This window comes from Notolepis coatsorum (assembly GCF_963971535.1).
Source record: "Notolepis coatsorum genome assembly, chromosome: 11".
Classification (NCBI taxonomy): Eukaryota; Metazoa; Chordata; class Actinopteri; order Aulopiformes; family Paralepididae; genus Notolepis; species Notolepis coatsorum.
Genome location: NC_140175.1, coordinates 50450480 through 50477546, shown reverse-complemented (window position 1 = coordinate 50477546; position 27067 = coordinate 50450480). Strand labels below are relative to the sequence as shown.

The 27067-nt window shown below is 43.6% G+C and overlaps 1 protein-coding gene across 1 annotated transcript in view; it reads right to left on the bottom strand.

Annotated features, from left to right (window-relative positions):
* The window catches only part of atp6v0a2a (ATPase H+ transporting V0 subunit a2a), a gene marked incomplete at its 3' end in the record, with an annotated part of 60711 nt that extends 35060 nt beyond the window's left edge, over nt 1-25651 (bottom strand). The window contains exons 1-7 of the mRNA XM_084324383.1: nt 25523-25651; nt 24125-24203; nt 22947-23044; nt 21926-22063; nt 13407-13501; nt 10411-10537; nt 10127-10209 (exon numbers count right to left, since the gene is read on the bottom strand). Coding sequence (XP_084180509.1) covers nt 10127-10209; nt 10411-10537; nt 13407-13501; nt 21926-22063; nt 22947-23044; nt 24125-24203; nt 25523-25633 — 731 coding nt within the window. The 5' untranslated portion in view covers nt 25634-25651. The remainder of the gene's footprint in view (nt 1-10126; nt 10210-10410; nt 10538-13406; nt 13502-21925; nt 22064-22946; nt 23045-24124; nt 24204-25522) is intronic.
* Nucleotides 25652-27067: the final 1416 nt, after the last annotated feature.

The window sequence follows — 27067 nt, the reverse complement described above, 5'->3', positions numbered from 1 at the left end:
TCAACCCAACCGCGCGAGACTACTCTTTTTTCTCTGCGAGACATAAGACTTTTTCCAGAATTTATTATGTTTTTTCTTCCTCTAGGCTATTCGATAGCTTTGACGTTGACTTGAGGCCCATTGCACTGTCAGACCACAAATACATCCTCCTTAAGGGTTCACTCAGTAAAATAACGTCCCGTGCCCCTAGATGGCGCTTTAACTCAATGCTGCTGAAGAACGGGGAATTCAACCTGCAATTTAAGGAGAAGCTCATTGAATTCCTGCAGTTTAATGCTGGATCGGTACAGGATCCCAGAATTTAATGGAATTCAATTAAGGGGTTTATTAGAAGTTGTAATATCTTAGATATTAACGGACAACGGAACAGTTGGTTGGTAAACAAGACGCTTTATTACTACCTCAGGTGGTTCCTCAATCCCAACCCTCCCTGCCTCTCGCGCCACTCCCACTTACTGTAACTGTCGTAAACATGTCGTAACGTATACTCCTCTTGTAGTCAGTTAACAATACTATGACATCTCCCTTTTTCCTTTTAACAATATCAACACATATCAATAACTTTGATATCTTCTCTTTAACAGTATCAACACATATCAATAACCATGACATCTCCCTTTTTTTTTTTTTTATATCAACACCCTTCAAAAAAAATTATTATTGAACTCTCCCCTCACAGGTCAAGTCTCTGGACAGGTTTAACAGGTCTACCAGACCTGGTTTGGATCAGTCCATCAGTGTTCCTTGTTGGACCAGGCGAGCCATGGTTTGGGCTCATCTGAATGTCAGGTGTGTCATTCCCGGGATTTGTGTCATCATTCGCTGGAGGCCCCGCTACGGGCACCGCTTGGAGATGTCGACGGTTACGCCTGTACAGAGCACCCTGCTCTGTCTCGATGAGATAAGACCTCTGTGTAACGCTCTCACCTGCCACTACTGCAGGTGTGGACCAGGTCTTTTGATTGTCCAGTCTGGTGAGAACATGGTCTCCTTGCTGCAGTGGTGTGAGCTCTCTCACGCCATGGCGTTTGTTATAGTAGAAGGCCTGTTTGCTCTTCTCCGCAGCATCTCGAGCTCTGACGTGATGTTTGTTCGGCCACCTTGGTTGCAGGTTCTTGGCCAGAGTGGGCAGTGTCGTCCTGATTTTCCTGCCCATTAGGAGCTCTGCCGGACTGACACCCGTACTGCTGTGTGGAGAAGAACGGTAAACCATTAAAGCAAGTAGGGGGTCCTTTTGTCTCAGAATCCCCTTGGCCGTTTGGACTGCACGTTCAGCATAACCGTTTCCTTGTGGGTTGTGGGGACTAGAGGTTGTGTGCTTAAAGTCCATGTCACAGGCAAAGCCTCTGAAGACATCACTGCTGAACTGCGTTCGTTGTCACTGACAACCTCCTCCGGTATTCCGTGCCGGTGTAGCCGGTGTGATCTTGTCTGCGTTGTGTTTAAAGTCGATTCAACCCCTGTTAAGGGATCGCCCTGAGTGGGAGTTGAACCCCGGACGCCGGCGTCGCGGGCGGCATCACAGACCACTAAGCAAGAAGTGAATTCACTGCTTGCTTCCGGGTCTGGATGCCTCTGGGGAGTGAGTTTACTTGCAGTACCGCTTACCATCCACAGCCACGTCACTACTTGTACCCGTGACTGTGGATATACTGCGGTACCTCCGTTACACTCACCCCACTAAACTCACACCACCCAGGGCATCCGGGTCTAACGGCACCACATGTAGCCGGTGTGATCTTGTCTGTGTTGTGTTTAAAGTCGATTCGACCCCTGTTAAGGGATCGCCCTGAGTGGGAGTTGAACCCCGGACGCCGGCGTCGCGGGCGGCATCACAGACCACTAAGCAAGAAGTGAATTCACTGCTTGCTTCCGGGTCTGGATGCCTCTGGGGAGTGAGTTTACTTGCAGTACCGCTTACCATCCACAGCCACGTCACTACTTGTACCCGTGACTGTGGATATACTGCGGTACCTCCGTTACACCGGGCAAACGTGGCTCTCAGCTTCAAGATCACATGTGCACTAGTCGTGGTAGGCATGTGGAGTATCTCCAGGTATCTAGAGTAGTAGTCAGCTATGACTAGGTAACTCTCTCTCTCATGTTCACATAAATCTATGCCAATTCTCTTCCACGGCCTGTCTGGGAGAGGTGTTGACAGGAGAGGCTCCCTGTTCTGTGCTCTCCTCTGCTCACGACAGTACATGCAGTTCTCAACTTTGTGTGTGATCTGTGTGGCTATGCCAGGCCACCACACCGAAGTGTTGGCCCTGTCTCTGCACTTGTTAAGACCTTGATGGCCCTCATGTATGCGTTCTAGTATATCCGACCTCAATCTCCCTGGTATCACTATTCTACTCCCTCTGGTCACTACCCCATCGTGCATAGACAGTTCGTTCCTAACGGGAAAGTACTCCCTAACACAGGTGTTTATATGTGCTAGGTGTTCAGGCCACCCCTCTTGGATGTACCTGATCACTTCTTGGAGCTGCTCGTCCGCCGCCGTCTCCGCGTGGATGCTGTCTATCTTTTTCGGCGATGCTGGAATGTTGCTCATCACAGCTGCTACGTAACACTCCACGTCTGTGTCCCTACTGAGCCCCTTGTCTGCCTGTGGGCTCCTGGACAGTGTGTCTGCCACCACCAGCGTTTTCCCCGGTGCATACTCAGCCTCCGGGTTGAACCTCATCAACCGCATGAGGAGTCGCTGGCAGCGGAGTGGCACATTGTCGAGATCCCTGGAGTTCATCAGTGGGATGAGGGGTTTGTGATCCGTAATCAGTTTGAATGCTAGCAGGCCATAGAGATACATCTGAAACCTCTCACACGCCCACACGCTCGCCAGGCACTCTTTCTCTATCTGAGCGTACCTGGTTTCAGCGTCGCTCAGTCGCCTTGAGCAGTATGCTACTGGTCTCCAGTCCTCGCCATTGAGCTGCAGCAGGACACCGCCTATCCCATAACTGCTTGCGTCTGCTGAGACCACTGTGCTCCTGTTAACATCATAGTACACCAGGGTAGGTGACGTTGTGAGGAGCTCTTTAACTCGCTCAAAGGCTGCTTGTTGCGCCGGACCCCACATCCACACTGAGTCTGCTTTTAACAGTGCATATAGTGGCTGGCCCACTGTGGCGAGGTCTGGAATATATTTCCCCAGGTAATTGATCATGCCGAGTGCTCTCTTTAGTTCCTGCACGTTTTCTGGTGGTTCCAGTTTGCTGACTGCAGACACTTTGGCTGGGTCGGGTCGTACACCATCTTTGTTGATCACCTGACCCAGGAAGTGCAGCTCCTCCTTTCTCAGCACACACTTCTCATCGTTCAGCTTCAGGCCTGCAGACTCTAGCCGATCCAGAACCTTCTGCAGCCGCTCATCATGTTCGCTGGTGTTGCTGCCATGGATGATGATGTCGTCCATGTAGACGGCAACGCCGTCCAGCCCTTCCAGCGTCTCCACCATCTTCCTCTGAAATATCTCAGGTGCACTGCTTATCCCAAAGGGAAGACGTTTGAAACAGTACCTTCCGTACGGTGTGATGAAGGTGGTTAACCTCTGGCTGTCTTTGTCCAGTGGGATCTGCCAGAACCCTGACGCTGCGTCAAGTGATGAGAAGACTGTGGAGCCGCTGAGCTGAGCTACCATCCCCTCTGATGTCGGCAAGATGAATCTCTCCCTTTTGACAGCCTTATTAAGCTTCTTTAAGTCCACACAGATGCGTGCTCTTCCAGACTTTTTCGGGACTGGCACCATGGGTGCGCACCACTCTGTTGGGTCAGTCACGGCTTCAATGATGTCGTTGGCTTCCATCCTCTCCAACTCCTCTTTCACTGCACTCAGGAGCGGTATGGGGACCCGGCGTGCTGTGCATACTGCATAGGGCTGGGCATTGTCTTTTAGAGCTATCTTCACAGGCTGTGTTTTCAGTAGGCCAAACTCCTGTTCACTGGTGTTGACCTCGCCCACTCGCTTTACTAACCCCATAGCTACAGCTACTGGCCTGCTGAGTAGGTTATTCACACTCTGCCCCCTAATGACATAGAGCCTGCATGTGTATGTTTTCCCCTTGTAGCTGGTCTGAGTCATAAACTGCCCTAAACAGTTCAATCCACCCCCTGGACCACTCAGCACCTTCTTTGGCCTCTGTAGGACCCATTTTGGCTCCAGTGTTTTGTACACAGTTTCACTTATGATACAACAATCGGCTCCAGTATCTATTTTAAATTCTACAGGTGAGCTGCCAATCTCTAATGTGACTGTCCATTCATTATCATTTTGAGGTATGCTATTAACTGAGCCCAGATAATAATACTGTCCATCTTCTGATCCCTCACCCTCAGTCACTTTCCTCACCTGCTTGCTTTTGCACACTTTTCCCCAGTGTCCACTCTTCCCACAATTATTGCAGTTAGACCTCCTTGCTGGGCAGTCATCCTGCTGACTGTGTGGCATTTTGCCGCACCGCCAGCACTTCCTGTGGTCATTCTCACTCTCTCTCTCCTGGCGCCTCTCTCTCTGTGGGTGTCGCCACTTCTGTGTTGCACCTCTGTTATGCCGTTGTGCTACTTCTTGCACAGCGTAAGCCTGCTCCCCCTGCTGGTTAACTTGAGCTTTTACCTCCTCTGATTGACGCGTCTCTTGTACAGTCATCTCCAGAGTGAGGTTAGGGATCAGCTGTAGCCTCTGAGACAGACCCTTATCTAGAATCCCCACCACGATTCTGTCTCTTATGTTTTCCTCACGAGCCGTTCCGAAGTTGCAATGTTCCGACAGCTCATATAGTGCGCGGATGAATGTCTCTGCACGCTCTCCCGCACGCTGCACTCTCTGGTTGAAACACGCCCGTTCATGTATAACGTTGCGTCTCGGGATGAAATATGCATCAAATTTCGCCAGTATAACATCATACTGCGAGTCATCTTCCTCTTCCCCGTAGGTAAAAGAGCTGAGAATGTTCTCTGCTTCCTTCCCGAGCGCATACACCAGCGTGCTTACTTGAACTGGACCTTCTTCTTTGTCCAACTTAGTAGCTGTCCTGTACCGTGTAAACCGTTTCTTCCAGTCTGACCATTCGGCGGGTTTCTCGAAACAAAAACTCTCTGGTGGTTGAAACTTTGCCATCCTCGACCACTTCTGACACCATGTAATATCTTAGATATTAACGGACAACGGAACAGTTGGTTGGTAAACAAGACGCTTTATTACTACCTCAGGTGGTTCCTCAATCCCAACCCTCCCTGCCTCTCGCGCCACTCCCACTTACTGTAACTGTCGTAAACATGTCGTAACGTATACTCCTCTTGTAGTCAGTTAACAATACTATGACAGAAGTAACACCACTCTATTTGCTTCAAATCTCTGCAAGGGACGTCTCTTCAAGTTGGTAGAATTGGAAGAGCTTCATAAAACATTGAGGTCTTCTATGCAGCACAACTACTCTAGCCAACTGGAGCTTAAAACTCCATTTTGAATTTCAAATGCACAGAACAAGACAACACTACTACTTTCATGGCTCTAGACCTAGTCACCTACTAGCTATGAAGATACGGGCCAGTGAACAATTTGCGGATATCCCTGCCATTAAGAACCAACAGGGGGAGGTAACCACCAACCCCAACAAAATCAACGATACATTTCGCTCGTTTTATTCCAACCTGTACAAGTCAGAAGTGGTCTTTGATCATACCAAGCTGGAGGACTATCTTAATCAAATTAACTTACCACAGGTCTCAGAGGATAACGCTAAACGGTTAGCTGCACCTATCACACTAGATGAGCTTAGGGAGGTGATTGCTGACATGCAGCGGGGCAAGGCTCCTGGTTGGGATGGCATTCCACCGGAACTCTATATTGCGTTCTGGGATGTACTCGGTCCCTTATTACTTTCAATGATTTTGCACTCAGTCAAAGAGGGCAGTTTTTCCAGGGATGTCAATATGGCACTTATATCTGTCCTACTCAAGAAAGATAAGGATCCCACCGAATGTGGCAGCTATAGACCCTCAAGTCTCCTCTGAGCCAATCTCAAGCTATATGCTAAGGTGCTAGCCATTCGACTTCAAAAGCATATGACATCTCTGGTTAACCCTGATCAGACTGGCTTTATAAGAGGCCGACTGGTCACGGATAATATCAGACGGTTACTGCACGTGATTGATGCCAGCAAGGATGTCGCAACCCCTACGGCTGTCATGTCCTTAGACGCAATGAAGGCCTTTGACAGATTGGAGTGGTCTTATTTGTGGGCAATCCTTAGAAGGATGGGGTTAGGTGAGGAGGGGTTCATTCACATGATCAAAGTTCTCTACACAGGGCCTTCGGCCATGATCTTAACAGGGAAACTTTGCTCGCCACTCTTCTCTGTCTCGCGCTCTTCTAGACAGGGTTGTCCCCTTAGTCCCGGACTCTTTGCTTTATCCCTCAAACCTCTAGCTCAGTACATAAGACAATCCCAGATTATATCCCCTATTACAATTAAGGGCACACATCACCATATCAGCTTATACGCAGATGATGTACTCCTATTTATGCAGAACCCCGCCGTCTCTCTACCTCATCTTCTCCAAGTAATAGATGATTTTGGCCGTCTATCTGGATTTAAGATCAACTGGCCAAAATCAGCCTTCCTTCCACTCAATGAGACTGCGAAGGCTACCATCCTCCCAGCAAACATACTCATGGTAGAGCACTTTAAGTGTCTTGGGATTGAAATATTCCCCACTATTAGCCAGACAGTAAAGTATAACTACTCCAGCTTGGGTGACAGGATTACGAATGATTTCAACAGGTGGTCCAAATTTAAAAAGTCATTACAGGCCCGTGCTTCAATAATTAAGATGAATGTTTTACCCAGAATTAACTTTATCAGCTCCATGCTACCGTTATCTCCTCCTGTTGGTTACTAGCAAAAACTGCACTCTGCTGCATATAAATTCGTCTGGAACAACAAACGCCCACGCTTAAAGAGATCCACTGCACAGAGGAGTAAACTCGACAGGGGTTTAGCATTCCCAGACTTCAAATATTATTTTCAAGCTTACTCTTTGAGACCTCTCATCACTTGGTTTGACGCTCAAGCAGCTGTGTCCTGGCGACCATTGGAGGAGAAGATAGTGACCCCTTATAGACTTCAGGATATTGTGTATACCAGGGGTGGCCAACCAGTCAGAGATTAAGAGCCACAAAAATTACTGTGGTACCACAAAGAGCCACACCATATACCAGCGTTTCTCAACCTTTTTTTTCAGTCACGGCACCCTTCATGTGTTTATAGGTCTCACCCTCTGGCCTCTGAAGTTGCTAATGTCTTTTTTATTTGGGCCTCACAGGGTTAAAAGTACCCTGTGAGACCCACGGTTGCAAAATTACAAAATCACTTTTAGCCATTTAAAAAAATAATGTTTATTTAAAAAATGTTAAAAGGGAACTGTTTTACTATTTCTTTCACTATTTGGGCACTTTTACACAATTCCTGTGAGTCTATGGAACACCTAGGTTTTTTTCAAAAAAATGCATTGTTTTGTATTTCTAATCAAGTACTAAAAACCGCATTTTTCTAACTCAAGATCTTAAGCCGTTTTGAAGCTGGGCTCCAACCACTGTGTGGCCTGGTGCCAACTGCCACATCAACTGCCACATTATTATGCAGCTGAGAAATCTCTGACATCACAGATATGCACATTTTCAGATGACTCAGTTCAGTGAGGGTGAATATTGTGAGAGAATTGGAAGAATGCGCCAATATGAGAATTAGAGACATAGATCCTATTAATATAAGTCCACATAGCTAAGAAACAATGGTAAACACTGAAAAAGGCCATTTATAAGATAGTTCCCCTTTAAGCACATGTATAGTCAATTGGTCCTGTTGTTCAGCCTCACAATGCTATTTGATAGTAAATGTGTTTATATGTCCCACCCTCTGGCCTCTGAAGTTGCTAATGTCTTTTTAATTTGGGCCTCACAGGGTTAACCTCTTAAGCCCGAGATATACAGTAAAAGTGTATATTTTCAGCATTACGTTTGTTTACCAATTATTTTAACTGTTATTAGTGAAGTATAAGATTATAGAAATCTCAGGGCATTGAGTCGGAAACCGGCGCATATTGACAGGAGGAAGTGGCACATCCAAAAGTGAGTGTACTCTTTTGAAGGAAGAGACTCAGAGCTTTCAAATTTAGAAAAACTACCCTACCCAGCTCACACCCGCCCCTGTCAATCATCTGACTTCTGAATTTACTTTTTAATTTCTCTTATTTTTTGGGATTATCTCCCACAAACCTGAACGTTATTGCCATAAAACGGAACGCAGTTAGTTTCTCTACCTTTCTGTGAACGTCTTGCAAAAAACGGTGTTGCAATATGATGAAAAATGGTGGAGAAATTTACATTATAAAAAAGATGGCAGAATTCAGTACTGTATCTACAAAACCTTCTGTTTAATCATCTTCCCTTTATTCATTTGCTTAGATTTTTCAGGTCTGGTCAATTTTAGCATGGTGTTATTCACAGTCAAAGATAAAAAAAAATTTAAATAGAATTGATATTCTCCTTTGATTCATTACAATTTACTCAAGCCTAGTAACAGACACACTATTTCTGACACTGATCCATATATGTCCCTAGATTCAGATACCAAGAACATGCAAATGGACCATTTAAAAAAAATTGTAAATGTTTATTCTACGTCCTTATGGAATGAGTGACATAAAAAAAAGGGAAAATAAAAAAAGAATTAAAAAATTTTAAAAGATTTTTTTTTTTTTATGGATGGAAGAGCCGCACATTGATGGGCAAAGAGCCGCATGCGGCTCGCGAGCCGCGGGTTGGCCACCCCTGGTGTATACCAACATTTCAATTAAGCAATGCAAATTACGATTTGGCCCTCTTATCACACATGTGATCCAGATTTGGCGTGACACCCAGAAAGCGTTCACTAACCGCCATAAATGGCACACGCATTCCCCACTATTTAATAACAATTTACTCCTTATTGGACAACAACCTATTACAGTAGGTACCCTAGATGGGAAAAGAAAGGCATCCATACATTGGGGGATATCTTCGATAACTCTGGTCTCCGCTCTTTCCAGGATCTATCCAACGGATATGATCTCCCCAGAACCTCCTTTTTCCTCTATTTACAAATGAGAGCAGCTCTGAAGGCTCATGGCGTTCCATGGGACGTTCCACTAAAGCGTCACTGGTTTCACAAATTATTTTATGACAGAGAGACATCGAGAAGCTTCGTCTCTGACTTTTATCGCCACTTACTTTTGTCCTCATATAAGGAGAACGAGCAAGTGTTCATGTCTGTTATCTCTCTTTTTGGTTTTATGTATTTGATTTTGTTTTTGCCTATATATTTAATTATATGTTTCGGGTCCCTCTGGCTGTGGATCTGGTGGCTGTGGGCTCGGGCCGGGGGAGGCCGCGGTTCGGGGTCTCTGCGGGTCGAGGCATCAAAGAGGCGTGGTGCTTTGGCTCGCGGGGGCGTCGGACGGTGGGTCCTCCGGGGTTGAGATCTGTGGCTGCCGGATCTGGAGGGTGCTCAGGAGGTTCACTATACAGAAAGGGGTTAATTCCTACTCCTTACCTAGAATTCAAGTGGCGACTTATTTAATTTATACTCTGTTTATTATTTTGTTAGTCCAATTATTATCATTTTGTGTTATTATTATTACTACTGTTATTGTCATGTGAAGTCCTGTCTATTATTGTTGTTTATTATTATTATTACTGTATTGTGTTGTGTCTTGTCTTGTTTTGAAAAAAGAAAATGAATAAAGATTTGATCGGAAAAAAAATAACATACAATTAAAGCATGTGGAATGAGTGACTCACCCATTACATTATGTGCAACAATTTCGTAATTTTGCCTATCAAATGGCTGGTCACTACGAAGTCCTCAAGATGTTGTCTTTCCAGTGATACCAATCTTCATTCTAGCTGTAGGATTGAGCCTGCTGTGACCTCTGACACAGACCATATCTAGCTTCAACGGTGGAGAACATAATTAATTGAATTACCCAACAAGATATTTGAGGGATCGAACCGGCGTTCTTCCTGGTCACAAGTCCGCTTCTCTAACCGTTGGACACCCCTGGCATCTCGTCAAGACCCACTTACCAGTCACAGATCTTCTGAACCTTCTGTCCAATCTGGTCTCCCCAGAAGGAGATGAGGAACACCACACTTTTGTTAATCTCCCCCTGTAGGACAGTAGAGCAGACAGGTTACATCTTTTTTCTTCTTCAAATAAGGCCCTATAAGGTCCAAAACATGTAGAAATAAAACAAATGATTATATATATTTAAAAAGTGTAATGTACTTGGTAGTGGTCTATACTGAAGGTTTAGGGCTCAGACTGGGTACACTGCGTTCCAAATGCAGCTGTGTGTATCTTGACTCACGGTGTCCAGGTCCGCGAGGCTCTCGTCCACCTCTGCATAGCTCAGGATGGTGTAACCTTTACACACCCGCCACAGCATGCGCTCAAACGCCTGCACCTTCACGCGCAGGATCAGACCTGAGACAAACCTACCGCCAGGACAGAAGAGGAACTAAGTACATTTACTCAAACACTGTACTAAAGCACATTTAATAGCAAATCCTTCAGTGGTTTTACTTGACACATATGTCAAGTAAACACATTGAAAACAGGGCAAATATGGGTTACGGTCTCAGAACACTTATGACTGTTCCTAGAGTTCGGACTGAATTAGAATAGAAGGCGTTTATGTTTTCTGCACCATCTACATGTAATAGCCTGCAAAATTCACTTAAACTCCATGATCTCGTCACTCTTAATTAATATAAAGGCATGTTGAAAGCTATAGAAACGGGCTCTATTGATTCTTTGCAATTGTTTTGGATTACATGGCTTCCCTGCACTTACTGTAAAGCACTTTTTAGTTGATCTGTTTTTAAACTGCTGTACTGCTGCCTTTCTTGACCAGGTCACTCTTGGAAAAGAGATCTTAATCTCAATGGGTCTAACCTGGTTAAATAAAGGTTAAAAAGAATGTTCTTCCTATGTCCCAGGACAGTTCAGTCAGTATTTGAGAACACCACTCTCCCCGAAAGCCAGACATCAGAGAGAGAACCCTCCAATCAGTGATGTCACAAGGATGTCAAATTTTGCACTGCTCCATAGACAATGAATGGGGCTCTGACTTTATCAGGCCATAATGCTACCTTTTTATCTTTTTCATGCTCGTTTTATATGTCTGTAGCCAATAATGTTTTATGTCTGCACTTTATGCTCATGAAGTACTTTATACTTTATACTTATATACTTTATACACTTTATACTGTGAAGTACTTTGAACTGCAATTTCTGTATGAAAGGTGCTATAAATAAAGTTTATTATTATTATTATTATTATTATTATTATTATTATTATTATTATTATTATTATTATTATTATTATTATTATTATTATTATTATTATTATTATTATTATTATTTAATATTATTATTATTATTATTATTATTATTATTATTATTATTATTATTATTATTATTATTATTATTATAAAATGTTAAAGGAGAACTATCTTATAAATGGCCTTTTTGAGTGTTTAGCATTGTTTCCTAGCTATGTGAACTTATATTAATATGATCTATGTCTCAAAATTCTCATATTGGCGCATTCTTCCAATTCTCCTCTCACAATATTCACCCTCACTGAACTGAGTCATTTGAAAATGTGCACGATTTGTGATGTCAGAGAGACACCGCTGCATGATAATGGAGAGATACAAGATGAGCTGCACACAGTTCTGTACCCACTCCACACAGTCAGCTCAAAACGGCTCGAGATCTTGAGGTAGAAAAATGCTGTTTTTGAGGACTTGATTAGAAATACAAAACAATGAATAAAAAAAATATATATTACAGAGGTGTTCCATAGACTCACAGGAATTGTGTAAAAGTGCCCAAATAGTGAAAGAAATAGTAAAATAGTTCCCCTTTAAGTTGAATTCTCACACCTAAATGAGGTTTATATTCTAGTATTAGAATATCTAAACCTAATTTGGGTATTTGTACTTTCAAAAGAGTACTTTTCCATCCAAGAGTACCTTTTTCATCAAGGAATTTGTATTTTCTCAAGAGTATTTTTTAGGGCTGTCAGTTTATCGCGTTAATTAGATTAATTAATTACACAGCAAATTATCGCGTTATGAAAATTAACTCAAAATGTATTAAACAAATATATATATATATATATATATATATATATATATATATATATATATATATATATTTTTTTTTTTTTTATTATCTCATTCATTCCATAAGAACGTAGAATGAACATTTACAAACTTTTTTTTAAATGTCCATTTGCATGTTCTTGGTATCTGATTCTAGGGACATCTATGGATCTCAGGGAATGTATTCCCAGTGTCAGAAATACTGTGTCTGTTACTAGGCTTGAGTAAATTGTAATGAACCAAATGAGAATATATAAATATCAGGCCTAAAATGGTTATGCGATTAAAATGCGATTAATTAGATTAATTAATTACAAATCCTGTAATTAATTAGATAAAAAAAAATTATCGCCTGACAGCACTAGTATTTTTAGATGTTTTAGATTTTTTTTTTATCCACTTTTTCTCCTCTTTTTCTATTTTTCTCCCATCCCAATTCCACTGTGCCAATTCTTCCCTCCCCTGTCTTGAACGTTGCTCGCATATGCCCCCCACTGGCCAGTTGGAGGGAGGATAGAAGCCTTGCATCACGTGTCCCCTCCGGTACACGAGGAGGCAGCCTGTCACATCTTTTCACCTGCCAGCGCGGACTCTCATTGGCGAGGTGTAACGTGTGGGAGGCTCACACTACCCCCGCCATTTCCTGTCTCTGCTGTGCAGGCGTCCCCAACCGACCTGTAGGAGTCGCTGTCCACAACATCCAGATTACCACCCATCGACTTCCACCCGCTAACTCTGCCAATTGAGTTAGTATGACGACTGGCCCAAGCCGGAGGCAACGCCGACAGCCGGAGTCGAACAGCACTAGTATTTTTCCATCAAGGTATTTGTACTTCTGCAAGAAACTTTTCCCATCAGGTTATTTGTACTTTCATAAGAGTACTTTAACATCAAGTTATTTGTACTTTCACAAGAGTAGTTTGTTTTATGGTGGTATTTGTACTCTTCCTTCAGTAAATGCATGGTGTAAATGCATTCTTTCATTTATTTGCATTTATTTTAAATTTGTTGGACCTTATGGTGTTCTTGTTCTGTTCTTGACTTATTGTTATGTTTCTTCTTGACTTGTTTAAAGAAGACGTGTACGGCCCATGGGGACATTAACGTGTGTTGTCGGGCCTTACAAATAAATTTGATTTGATTTGATTTGTGTTGTATTTCCACCAGTGATCCTACAGTATGGTCACCTCACCCCAGCTTGGCTCCCAGTCTCTGCATACTGGTACCGGTCACAGAGTCCATCTCCATGGTGGGGAATTCTTCATACTGGGGCCCCAGGGCCTCGTGCTGCACAGAGGGAGGAACACATTTACATACATTATGTTTTTATATTCAGTGTGGAACTGTCCCTATAACCTGGGTGTGAAAGTAAGTATTTGTATACTTTCATGTGTTATCCTCAGGAAAGACATTATACAAATTTCAATGTTTAAATTATTTCCTCAATAAACTCAACTAAACTAATGGATGAAAGTAACATAGAAAGAAACCCATTTGATTCATGAAAGTTCTATTAGAAATTCGACAACATTTGAAATGAGGATGGTGTAGATTCATCCGCGTACAATTGCGTAGTAAGCACATTAAATGATAAGAGGACTAGTTCCAGCCAGGACATCCCATTGAGTCAGTGGATTAAACCACTAAGGAAGCCTCAATCCGGCGTGTGAGTATCTACATTATCCTACCATTCATATCAACCCTGTGGTCATGGCCCTGGTCTGTAGAACTGTATTTGATGGTATAGTTTTCCAGTAAAAATTACAATGTAATATGACGTGTTTTTATGTCTTTATGTTTCATTCAAAATGGTCTGTTTTTTTCCCCTTTTTTCTTTTTGATCTACTTTTTCTCCCCATTTTTCTATTTTTCTCCCGTCCCCAATTTCGCATTGTCCAATTCTACCCTCCCCTGTCTCGAACGTTGTTAGGCCATGCCTCCCACAAGCCGGCTGCAATGTGGACGAAGCCTTGCATCACGTGTCCCCTCCGGTACTCGAGGAGGCAGCCGTCGCATCTTTTCACCTGCACAGCGCAATCTCTCAGCAGCGAGGGTCTGCGTGGGAGGGACACGCCGCCCTCGTCGCTTCCTGATTCTACTGCGCAGGCGCACCAACCGACCTGTAGGAGTCGCTGTCCACAACGTCCGATCCCCACCCACCAGCTTCCCACCCCCTAATACTGCCAATTGTATTAGTATGAACGACCAGCCAAGCTGGTAGCAACGCCGAGAGCTGGGCTCGAACCCAGGATCTCCTGCGTTGGTGGCGAGCACCTTGTCCACTGCGCCACCTAGCCGCGTTTTTTCTTTTCTTTTTCAATACTGCAGCAATGATTATTTAATATTTTTTATTCACTTAAAAGTATACAGTATGTACATGTATATTATTTTCATAATATGTATATGGTGGATAACGGTATTGTAAAAATCCATACCTTTGCATGGATCCATGATGATATATCTTCATAATCAGTGTACCTCCCAGTCTTGCATCCTTACATTACCTCTTTGCTGTTGAGTGTAATCTACAACCCATGTGATTTATGAAAATGATCCTGCTGTTACACCTGTAGACACCTCAAACCCTTGTTTGAGGATTACTGAAGTGATGTGTTTAGTTCTTGAGAGAAATTGTAAACTGTATCTATCTACAGTAATAGTGACAAAATCAAGTAAGTCAAATTCATGCTTATTCATCCAACATCCCTGCAATTAATCCCTGTCGGACATGGACAGCACGTCTGTTGTCCGGTCAAAGATGAGCAGTGGAATGTTTATCCACTGGCTCTTACAAGTTTATCAGTTTATCGTGTTAATTAGATTAATTAATTACACAGCAAATGATCGCGTTATGAAAATTAACTCAAAATTAATTAACCATTTTTTTTTTTTTTTTTTTAAATCTCATTCATTCCATAAGAACGTAGAATAAACATTACACACTTCTTTTTAAATGGTCCATTTGCATGTTCTTGGTATCTGATTCTAGGGACATCTATGGATCTCAGGGAATGTATTCCCAGTGTCAGAAATACTGTGTCTGTTACTAGGCTTGAGTAAATTGTAATGAACCAAATGAGAATATCAATTAAATTCTTTTTTTTTATTTAAATTTTTACTGTGAATAACACCAGGCTAAAATTGACCAGACCTGAAAAATCTAAGCAAATGAATAAAGGGAAGATGATTTGTGAGGATTCGCCTGTTCCCTGAACTTTTCCCTGTCTACTCTCCCTCACCAGCCCCCACCCTTGCGATGATTTACTTTCCTCTACTCTTCACCAGCCCCCACCCTTGGACTACCTTCACGCAGCTGTCATAGTTTATGATTAGCGCCCCAGAGGGCTTTATATACCTGGACCTCCCTTCCAGTCCTGGTCGGGTCGTTCTGTATCTGTGTTCACTCTGTGTTCATGGAGTTCTGTACGTTACCATTCTGTACGTCACCATCACCGCGTCTCCGGCGTGAGACGACGGCCCAGCCATCACCACCTGTCGCCGTTTGCCTGGAGTGGGACACCGTCTTCGCTCTCTAATTCTCTACGGGAGGTTTTCCAGTGTTCCCACTCCAGACGTCAAGGCGGCACGCCATCGCTCCCGATTCCACGGGAGGAAGGCGTCTCTTCGTGATCCTCGTTCCTGGGGTGAGGCTCGTCGTCGCTCCCTAGTATTCCACGGGAGGACGGCGTGTTCCCATCCCGGTCCCCTGGGACCCCCTTTGTTCTGCGCTGCCCGTCTGCAGCATCCGAGGAGGAGGATCTCCGTGCCCGGCCCCCGCTGTCGGGCCCCTGTCTCCGTGCCCGTCCCCCGCTGTCGGGCCCCTGTCCCCGTGCCAGGCCCCCGCTGTCGGGCCCCTGTCCCCGTGCCAGGCCTCCGCCGTCGGGCCCCTGTCCCCGTGCCAGGCCTCCGCCGTCGGGCCCCTGTCCCCGTGCCAGGCCCCGCCGTCGGGCCCCTGTCCCCGTGCCAGGCCTCCGCCGTCGGGCCCCTGTTCCCGTGCCAGGCCTCCGCCGTCGGGCCCCTGTCCCCGTGCCCGGCCTCCGCCGTCGGAACCCTGTCCTCATCCCTGTAAGCAGCTCTGGCCCTCGCCCTGTCCAAGGCCTTAACCCTGTTCTCTGTCCCTGTCTCCAGCCCGCCTCTCCGGGCCTCTGTCCCTGTCCCCCTCTCCAGTGCCCCTGGTCCTGGTCCTAGACATTTAGCCCTGTCCCTTAGCCTTAGTCCCTTAGCCTGTTCGCCTCTTAAAGGCACAGTGCCGCATTTTCCATATTTCTTTGACTCTAGTGTTTCTGTGTTCTCCCTTAAAGGGACTGTGCCGCTTTTTGTTATGTAATAAATAAATGCCCTGTTTTTGGCTTACTCTCATACCTGTCTTGTGTTGTGCGATTGGGGTCGGTTACAAACCATAACATGATTAAACACAAGGTTTTGTAGAATACTGTACTGAATTCTACCATCCGGACACATGCAATTTGAAATATGATTATAGAATATAAAATATCAGGCCTAAAATGATTATGTGATTAAAATGCGAGTAATTCGATTAATTAATTACAAATCCTGTAATTAATTAGATACATTTTTTAATCGCCTGACAGCACTACTTACAATGTATACAATAAGCAATGTCCAAAAATAAAAATAAAACCAACAATAAATAATAACAATATTTATCTGATTTATTTTGTTATTTATTCACCATCATTTGCAGTGTTTGTGTAGTGCTATTATTTATTTTCAGACATCACAATGCATCATTGAGGAACATTTAGTTAAAGGGGAACTATTTTGCTATTTCTTTCACTATTTGGGCTATTTTACACAATTCCTGTGAGTCTATGGAATACATCTCTGTACGTTTCTTTTAAATAAAATTCATTGTTATGTATTTTTAATCAAGTACTTTGGTGGACCACTTTCTGCCCTTCCAGATTCCAAGCTGTTCTGCCCATACTCGCAATGCGCTTTGAGTGACAGTCACCCACCTGCACTGGCAGATACCTTTGGGGGAGAGAGAGAGAGAGAGAGATAGAGAGGGACTAATTAATTTCGCCACGGGGGGGGGGGGGGGGGGGGGGCATAATCCCACGGAACAATGCATTGGTAACTTGTTTCAAATGACAATATATATCCCTGTGAATATTATTGCACGGATCGGAATACGGGCACACGCGTGGGAGCGTGCGCTATGATATTTTGCAACAGGTTGACGGTGATACAGCGAGTGCTGATACGAGAGAGAGCGAGCAAGCGAGAGAGAGCGGGCGAGAGAGAGAGAGAGAGCTCCCCCCCAGTCCCATTCCCTCCCACCCGTTGTATCTAGTTCTCTGTGTGTGATTCACGGTGTGTGTGTGTGTGTGTGTGTGTGTGTGTGTGTGTGTGTGTGTGTGTGTGTGTGTGTGTGTGTCCACGTCTCTGAGCGGATCTCGGCCTGTCTGTCCGACATCTCCGCCTGGATGACGACCAACCACCTCAAACTGAACCTAAGCAAAACAGAATTGCTCCACCTGCCGGCCAAATCCTCCCCCCTGACCGACCTCTCCATCACAGTCGAGAATGCAGCTGTGACCGCGTCCCCGACCGCCAAGAACCTTGGTGTTGTCCTCGACGACCAGTTGAACTTCTCTGCTCACATCGCAGCGACAACCAGAACCTGCAGATTCCTCCTGAGCAACGTCAGAAGGATACGCCCCTTCCTGACAAAAGAAGCCACCCAACTCCTCGTCCAATCAACAGTCATCTCCCGCCTCGACTACTGCAACGCACTGCTAGCTGGCCTCCCGGCCACTGCCACCAAGCCTCTTCAACTCATTCAAAACGCAGCGGCCCGCCTGATATCAAACCTACCGAAGTCGGCCCATGTCACCCCACTTCTTAGGGACCTGCACTGGCTCCCCATTGCTGCACGTATCCGCTTCAAGGCCCTCGACCTAGCATACCGTGCAGCAAAGGGAACCGCTCCCGCCTACCTCCGGTCAATGGTCTCTAACTACACACCCTCAAGACCCCTACGCTCTGCATCTTCTGGCCGCCTCAGACCTACTCCTATCCACGCTCCCGGAGGGTCATCAAAGAGAAGCCGCCTATTCTCAGTCCTTGCCCCACAATGGTGGAATGAACTACCCATCCCAGTTAGGACAGCCGAATCCCGTCCAATCTTTCGCCGTCGACTAAAGACTCACTTCTTCAACCATTATCTGAAATGATTAAAAAAATAAATAAAAAAATAAATAAAAATCTAACCCTGACTAACCTTACTGTCATGCACTTGTCCTAATAAACTAACCTACACTGTAACACGCAACACTTGATGAACATTGTTACTCAGCTGATAGAGTTGTACCCTTCTTGCTGTCTTGTCGTACAGAACTTGTAAGTCGCTTTGGATAAAAGCGTCAGCTAAATGACTAAATGTAAATGTATGTAAATGTGTGTGTGTGTGTGTGTGTGTGTGTGTGAACAGCTGAAGGTCTCTGCTGTCGAAAACCGCTTCCGCATTATTTCCACTCGCTGCTCATATAAACGTATCATCACAGTTGATTGTGGGCAGGCGGTGGCAGATCAGCGCATTATTACGTAGGATAGCGAGTAAATTCTGAATGGCTTGGTTTAGTGGGGGAGGATCTTGTATCAGCTGAACTGGAGGAATGGGACTGAATGAGAACACATCTAGTCAGTTTTGGTACAACCCCACATTGCTAGAAAACAATGCAAACCACTGGAAAAGGCCATTTATAAGATAGTTCCCCTTTACCTACTCTGGTAAATGCAAAATGTAATTTTTTATCATACAAATATTGTCGAATTTGTAATTATTATGATTATTTAATTCCAAGGATGTCTGTAGTCAATGGGCCTCATTCGTGAAGCGATATAAGAACAGATTTCGTTCTTAACTAGCATTTCCTCTTATTTTGTTCTTACCTGGGATTCAGCAATGTTTTCTTATTGTTGCTTTTCTCTCAGGCAAGACCAAATTCTAAGAGTGGTCGAGAGCACTCTTACCCAGATAAGAAACTCTTACCCAGATGAGAAACATTTAAAAAAGCCTACCATTATTATCCTAATAATAATAATACATCAGATTTATAGCGCTTTTCCTAATGCTCAAAGACACTTTACAAAACAAACAATACAATACAGTTTTAGTAGATACAATAAAAAAATTAAAAAATATATATAAAAAGGTGAGTGAGGAAGGAGTTCATGGGTTGAAAGCAAACCATTGGTCAATTGCCCCCAAATACGACTTTATAAACCCAGAACTTTTCAATAATAATAATAATAATAATAATAATAATAATTATTATAACTTATTGCATGCGTTCTTCTTCTGAAATAGATGATTAGTGTACCATGCCATCGTTGTAAAGGCCTGCCTCGTCTGAGTATTTAAATCCTGCCCGCACGGCTCAGATCGGCCCTGAAAATAAACTACACCATTTCTAATAGAGTGCAATACCTGCTGGAAGGCGTAGGCGGCTATATTTACCCTTTTGCGAGCTCAGACCCATTCCCAATGATAACATCAGGCTGGATGGATGAAAATTAATGGATATAGCTAATAAAATAAATAACGATTAAAACCCGACTATACTCGTGATTGGCGCTGAATGGTTGGCTAGTTAACCCGACTATACTGGTGACTGGCGTTGAATGAGTTAAGAACACGGTGCACACCAGTCTGTCCGATTTACGACTGCTCTTCAGCGCTCCTAAATCCTGCTCTTAGATAAGAGCGAATCCCAGAGAAGGGCCGTTCGTGAATCCCAAAAGCGGCCCAAAAATGTCTTAAGTGGAGCTAGGACAATATTTGTTCTTAAACTTTTGTCTTAAGTACGTTGGTGAATGAGATCCACTGTGCTTTATCTGTTAGTTTATAACATATTTGAATTTTATTTTCCTTTTTAATACTACTGCAAGGATTCTTTTTATTAACTTCAAAGTATACAGTATGTACATGTATATTCATGTATACGGTATATATATTTTTAATGTTCTTGTTCACCTCTGTATATTCTCTTGTAGTGTTGTTGACAACATCACCATCTCCCTCTGGGGACAGAGTGTCTGTTATCTCTCCTACACTAAAAGGGATGTTTATCTGGCAGAGACTTGTAGGAAATTATATTAACCGTCTGGCAAAGCTGCTTAGGTTCTTCCACATATCAGCACTGCGCTTGTGCCACGTTAATCTTATTGTGCTGAAATGTTGTTCGTCAATAAATACCACAGTGGAGTGAATGATATACACAAGCTTTTGTACATTCGACAAAAAGAATATACAGCAACCAATACACTCTGACAGTCAGCTATGTCTGTTACTTTCATAAGCTCCTAATACCTACAGACTTGACAGGCAGAGTACGCTTTGTGAAGTTTATTATTTTCTTTTACTACAAAGTGTCTGTCTGGAGGAGCCGTCTCTGTCGCCTCTCATGAGTCTGTTTTTTGAGAGTGTGTGAGGAGGAGGAGGAGGAGGAGGAGGAGGAGGAAGAAGAGGTGAATCAGGTGATACTCTAAACGCCACCATTGTGGCTGTCGTTATTAGAGGCAGCACTCTCTCTATTACAGGCACGTCATCCCCGGCAACCAATCACAGCCTCGCCGGGACAACAAGATGTCGCTGGTCAGGAGACCTGGCTGAGATGGAACGATTCCTGGACAATCTTTATTCCCAGTGCTTTAATATCACACATACATTTTTATATCCCTTTTATTACTTTTTTATTTGCATTTATTTTAAAGTAGAGTGGACAGCTCCCCTTAGTATTGTTTCTTCATTGAGACAGTAGGAAGGCTGAAAACGAGACAGAGTACTTAACTATTCTATTTTATTCTATGAGGTCAGCATTTGTGCTGAGAGAGAGAGAGAGTACTTAACTATTCTATTTTATTCTATGAAGTCCGTATTTGTGCTGAGAGGGAGAGAGAGTACTTAACTATTCTATTTTATTCTATGATGTCAATATTTTGGGCTGAGAGGGAGAGAGAGTACTTAACTATTCTATTTTATTCTATGAAGTCAGTATTTAATAATTAATTGTATTTATATAGCGCTTTTCAATACCCCAAAGACGCTGGATTTGTGCTGAGAGGGAGAGAGAGTACTTAACTATTCTATGTTATATGAGGTCAGTATTTTGGGCTGAGAGGGAGACAGAGTAGGGGAGACACAGAAGAGAAGGTCCTGGTGGGGTCTGGTCCCAGGCCAGCAGGGGTACATGTGATTCTTAACCACCTGTTTTATACAAGTGGGATATCGTTGGATAGCTTTCCACACAAAGCGCAAAGAGGAAATTGCTATCTATCTTCTTATCTGACTCTGGAGAAGACAGTAAGTGCATTTCCCATAATGTTGGTGTGTTCCTTTAAGACTTAAGTGATTCAGCCAGGCAGCATCTTTGTAAACAATAGATATCTGCACTAATACGGCAAGTTCCTCAACTTTTCCCACTAACGGCAATACATTGACAGCACACTAGTCTGCTCCAGTCTGGTAAGTCCACCAGTTGTATAACTATGTATTTATAATAATAATAATAATTACTTGGATTTATATAGCGCTCTTCATGACACCCAGAGCGCTTCACAGAGTCCATTATTCGTTCATACACAGTCATCCCGGTGGTGGTAAGCTACAATTGCAGCCAGAGCCATCCTTGCTACAGGTGTGTGAGCAGAGCAGAGCAGAGCAGAGCAGACTGACTGACTGACCCTGGAGCGGCTGTGAATGAAGGTCCTGGTGATCTTCAGCATGTGTGTGTACTCAGTGAGCTCCAGCAGGTTCCTCTGCAGCTTCTCCTTGTTCCTGGCCACCTCGCTGAGCTCCACCTCCAGACGCTGGAGCTGCTCCTGAACACACACAAACACACACGTACACACTTCATCACCTTGTATAACTATAAACTATACAGCTCTGATGGATTATAATGTGTTTTAAGGGGTCTAATGGATTATCGTGTTTTATAAGAGCTCTAATATATAATAATGTTTTATGAGAGCTATAATGGATTATAATGTGTTATAAGAGCTCTAATGCATTATAAGGTGTTATAAGAGTGAATAGAGGCTCTTAAAACAGGCTGAACATAAATAAAAAAAAAAAAAAAAGCAGCTGGAGATATTAAGATGTATACATCAACTTAAGAGACACTTACAAACTGAACAAGCTGGTGAGGAAGGCCAGCTCTGTAATGGGAGTTGAACTGGTCAAACAAGAGGTGGTGGCAGAGAGGATGCTATACTGGAAAACCCCTCCCACCCCCTCTATGAGGAGCACGTTCAGCCATAGACTTATCCCCCCACGACACACCCCAACCCGCCTCTGCCAGTCCTTCGTGCCAGTAGCCATCAGGCTGCTACACAATCGTGTAGGACTGCTGCCAATTGCTGGAGAACTAACGGCTGGTGAACTTGAGAACTGTTAGGACTATCTGACTCTTAATAATGAACACTGCACGGACTCTGGTGTGATGTGTTACTATGATTTGGACCATATATACCATCAACATTATTACTACTGTCTGATTGAATCCTGCCATCCACTACTGTTCACTACTACTACTACTACTACTACTACTACTACTACTACTACTACTACTACTACTACTACTACTGTTATCACTATTATTATCAATATTGTCATTATTACTTGAACTGTGGGAGTGTGTAGCAGGATGTTCTCTGGATAAATAAAGGTTAAAGCAAACATACTATGAACACAAAGCAGACCTACCATGATCTCCAGGACTTGTTTGGGGGGCGGGGCTACAGGGTTCTCATCCTCGTCTGGAACAGCTATATTAGCCTTTCTGATCTCCCTCAGAAGGTACCCTGGACAAAACACCCAGGTTACAATAAGACAGTTAAAGTTACATTAAGTGTCTGCTTTTGAGGACATTTTTGACTGTTGCCCCATTTGATCGAACTGCAACTGTCCCAATAATCTCTGAGACAGATCCAATTATAGAAAATTCCATATACTTCAAATGCCTGAACTGCACTTTGTAAATTGTATCCGGGAGATCAATTATGATTTAATGCGGTGTGCCATGAAAACAATAGAGGCCTTTCACAGAATGTTTAGAATGCCCATTTCTCCTCCATGTTGGAAGAAATATGATGAATGTATCAACAAAAATGTAATATATTGGTGTCTTTTTATAAACAGGTCACGGAGGAACAGTAATAACATGTTTTTCGCAGTGTCTTACCTACTCTACCATTGCACAAGGAATTGCCATTTTCTTTTAAAAGTAGTTATCAATGGTTATAGGCAGCCATGTTGGAAGGAAGAGAACTATGAGGCAAAAGCCTCAATGTATTTAGGCAAAAAGCAACATCACAATGACATCAGAGAACTAGTTAGCGAGCTAGCTGCAGAAGCATCCATGTAGTGTTGTTATTGTGATAATAGCTAGGCGACAGCATGCTACGGTTGACTAGGTTCTGTCTCCTGTGGATTAACTCTCCTACACAGCCAGAAGAACTACCAAAGGAGACAGGGATGTGCAGGGAAGTCCCTTCATCTCAAGTATATGGAATGTTTTCAAAACGGATGGGTCTCCAAGATTTGATACCCATTGGATCTACAATGACCCATCCCAGCTGGACCAATCAGTTTCATATACATACGCAACCCATCCGAGCTGGACCAATCAGGTTGGTACAAATTCAGCATGTGTGTGTACTCAGTGAACATGACCAATCATGTTCAAGTATAGATTTCACCTGTTCTAGCAGGACAAATCAAGTTCCAGCTGGACTTTCAGATACAGACTCAACCCGTCCCAACTGGACCAATTGGGTTCAGGTACGGATTAAACCCATCCCAACTGGACCAATTGGGTTCAGGTATGGATTAAACCCATTCCAGCTGGACCAATCAGGCGCAGGTACAGCCTCTCCTCTTACCCAGGATTCTCTCCATCTCCTCACATCTCTTGATTTCGCTGACAAAGCGGCGCTGGAAGGCGCTGACACTGGGGTTGAGCTGCAAGCAGAGAGCATGATGGTCAGGTGACCAGTCCCCTGGGACCACGTGACATCACTCAATACCACATTAGAAGATAGTCAGATGGTTAAAGGGAAATTCCACAAAGCAATGTTAAAATAATTTACCAGATTGAGACATCATTCTCTCTATGTAGCCAAGGGCTCAGAAACATCTACAGCAGAAGGTGCTAATCTGGTCGAGCTAAACATCATAATGACACGTAGCTCAACCCTCACTCAATTTCAAAGATGGATGGATGGACTGCATTTTATATAGTGTGCTTTACAATTTATGCCTCACATTCACCCATTCACTCACACATTGACACCAAGGAGCCAGAATCTAATTGGGAACCGTCTGATTACCATGCGACCTTCTGATTACCTCCTGAGCCATCTGAGCATCTGCAGTAGTTTTTGGCCATTTATCTGGCCTGACGATATACAGAGCTGACTGTGAGCTAATTTAACTTAATACAAAAATACTTAATACAAAAACGCCAGAGTGGAATTCCCCTGACCAGCAATTATGAAGTACACAGTAAGTGACGTTGGCCCCTAGGCTATGACCATTAATTTGGCATTAGCAGTAACTAAATGTTGTTGCTGATAGTGTTGAAATGACCCAACACAGTAGAACCAAACCAAGCATTCTGGTTTCTCCCGCTTCCTCAATACTCCCAGGATGAACAACCTTCTGAATATAATCCTTTAAATAAACTGTTGCCAACACACACACACACACACACACACACACACACACACACACACACACACACACACACACACACACACACGATGCACATTCACACACACACCCTGCTGGAATGCCTTCCTGTAGAACTGGCCTGGTTTTCATGGTTGCTCTACTTCTAAACCAAAGATTGATCCTTAAAGTTGCTGAGCCATTTTCAATAGTTGATTGAACAATTTGGTGGGAAAACCACATTTAGATAAATTGTTAATCAATACAACAATTTAAGGATTTCAAATACATTAGGAGGGGGATTTAAATGGGACCTATTGACACATTTATTTCTGTCACCCCTACCCCCTGTCTGTCTATATCTGTCTGTCTGTCTGTCTGTCTGTCTGTCTGTCTGTCTGTCTGTCTGTCTGTCTGTCTGTCTGTCTGTGTGTCTCTCTCTCCCCCCACTCACTCACTCACTCACTCACACACACACACACACACACACACACACAAACGTTTGTGTCACTCGCCTTGTATTGTAAACAACGATTATGATCAGAGTCAGATGATGATCAGGTAGGTTTCAGTAGAAGTATAATGAGTTCTGGTTCCGAAGGCCTACTCACATCTCTGAACTCCACTAGGCCCATCTCTCCCAGCTCGCTGATGCAGTCATAGGCAGAACCGGACTGCAGGAACAGCTGCGCCAAGCACATCTCCTCACTCCGGAACACCATCTTCTCTGCCCCCGGGTCTCCAACACCCTTGCTCCGGCCTGGCGGTGGGGCTACTCGGCCTCTTTGGTTACAAACGTCGACGACAGGACATCACTGTCTAGCGGCGCGTTACCCAATTACACTACAGGGAGATCGATGACCATAGATGATGATGATGATGATGATGATGATGATTTTCCAAAATAGAAAATTGTTCCGCTTTCACCGTGTAGTTTATATCTCACGGTTCCTCTACAAGGCGTGTCCAGTTCTTGTGGAATAACGGAGGAACAAAGAGCGGAGCCTCCTCGTCGCAGAGCGCTTCATGCAAGGCGTCATCCTGACCAGACTAGACTATACCTGGACACCTGTCACCGGAGCGGTCAACACGGCAACAACAACGTAGCGCTGACGGCTGACCGCACACTCAACAACAGATAACCAAACGATATGCTCGGCCTATGGTACCATAGCACAATATAAAACAAAGCAATACAAACTAAAGATACAACTATTAATGGTAAAACAGAAATAGGCTCCGGCCTTTATTCGCTCTACGTCGCCCCGGCAATTGACACAGATTGCGTCTACGGGTTGCCAGATAGACTTCTTTTACGTAAAATTGTCTGGCTTTGTTAGTAAAAGGCAGGCTTCTATGCCAGTATTCTGCTAGGCTTAATTTGACTGTTGACTCATTACTTTCGATGGGTCGTGGTAGTTCCATTCACACGAACATGGTTTATAAATGTATTTATTATGTGTAACTGTAAGCTATTTTACTTGTTGATAAATAGCAGCACCTATAGGCAGAGTTGGATAAGCTACTTTGTTAGCATTGTTATCAAGCAACCAATTACTTCACACTGAAGTTTAAACTACAACAAATATATTGATATACATGACTGCAAGATATTACTACTGACTCAATTGAAAGTCAAACCTTGATCTCAACCTTTGTCAATGAAGTTGTACAGGTTTTAATTGATTGCTATTCTTACTTGTCTTATTGTTATGATTGTATACTCTGTGTGATTCTATAGGCCTATGCCTTTTTTGCTTAACTACTGTGTACACTCGTAAATGAGGGAAACCTCAGTTGCCTTTTGAGTTTAAATAAAGGTTTGAAATTAGGCCATTCCACCTGCTGAAGATTTGAGCTCTTTCTAGTTATAATAATGTTAACAATACAGTGTTTTGATAGTCATCGTTTTTGTGTGTGTGTTTTTTTAAGATTCTGATGTAGACCTATGGCTTAAAAACACACTACATGTTATATGGTTTAATTCACCGTCACATTTATTTTCCCATATCAGTTATGGATTTGCTTTTTCCACACTCAATCACAGTGTCTGCGCTGTCCTTTCAGCACCACAATTGCACTTGTGACCAGAAGTTAGAAATGGTACTGGTATTTTTTGTGCTTTTTTCCATTGGCTGAACACAGTTTCTTTCTCA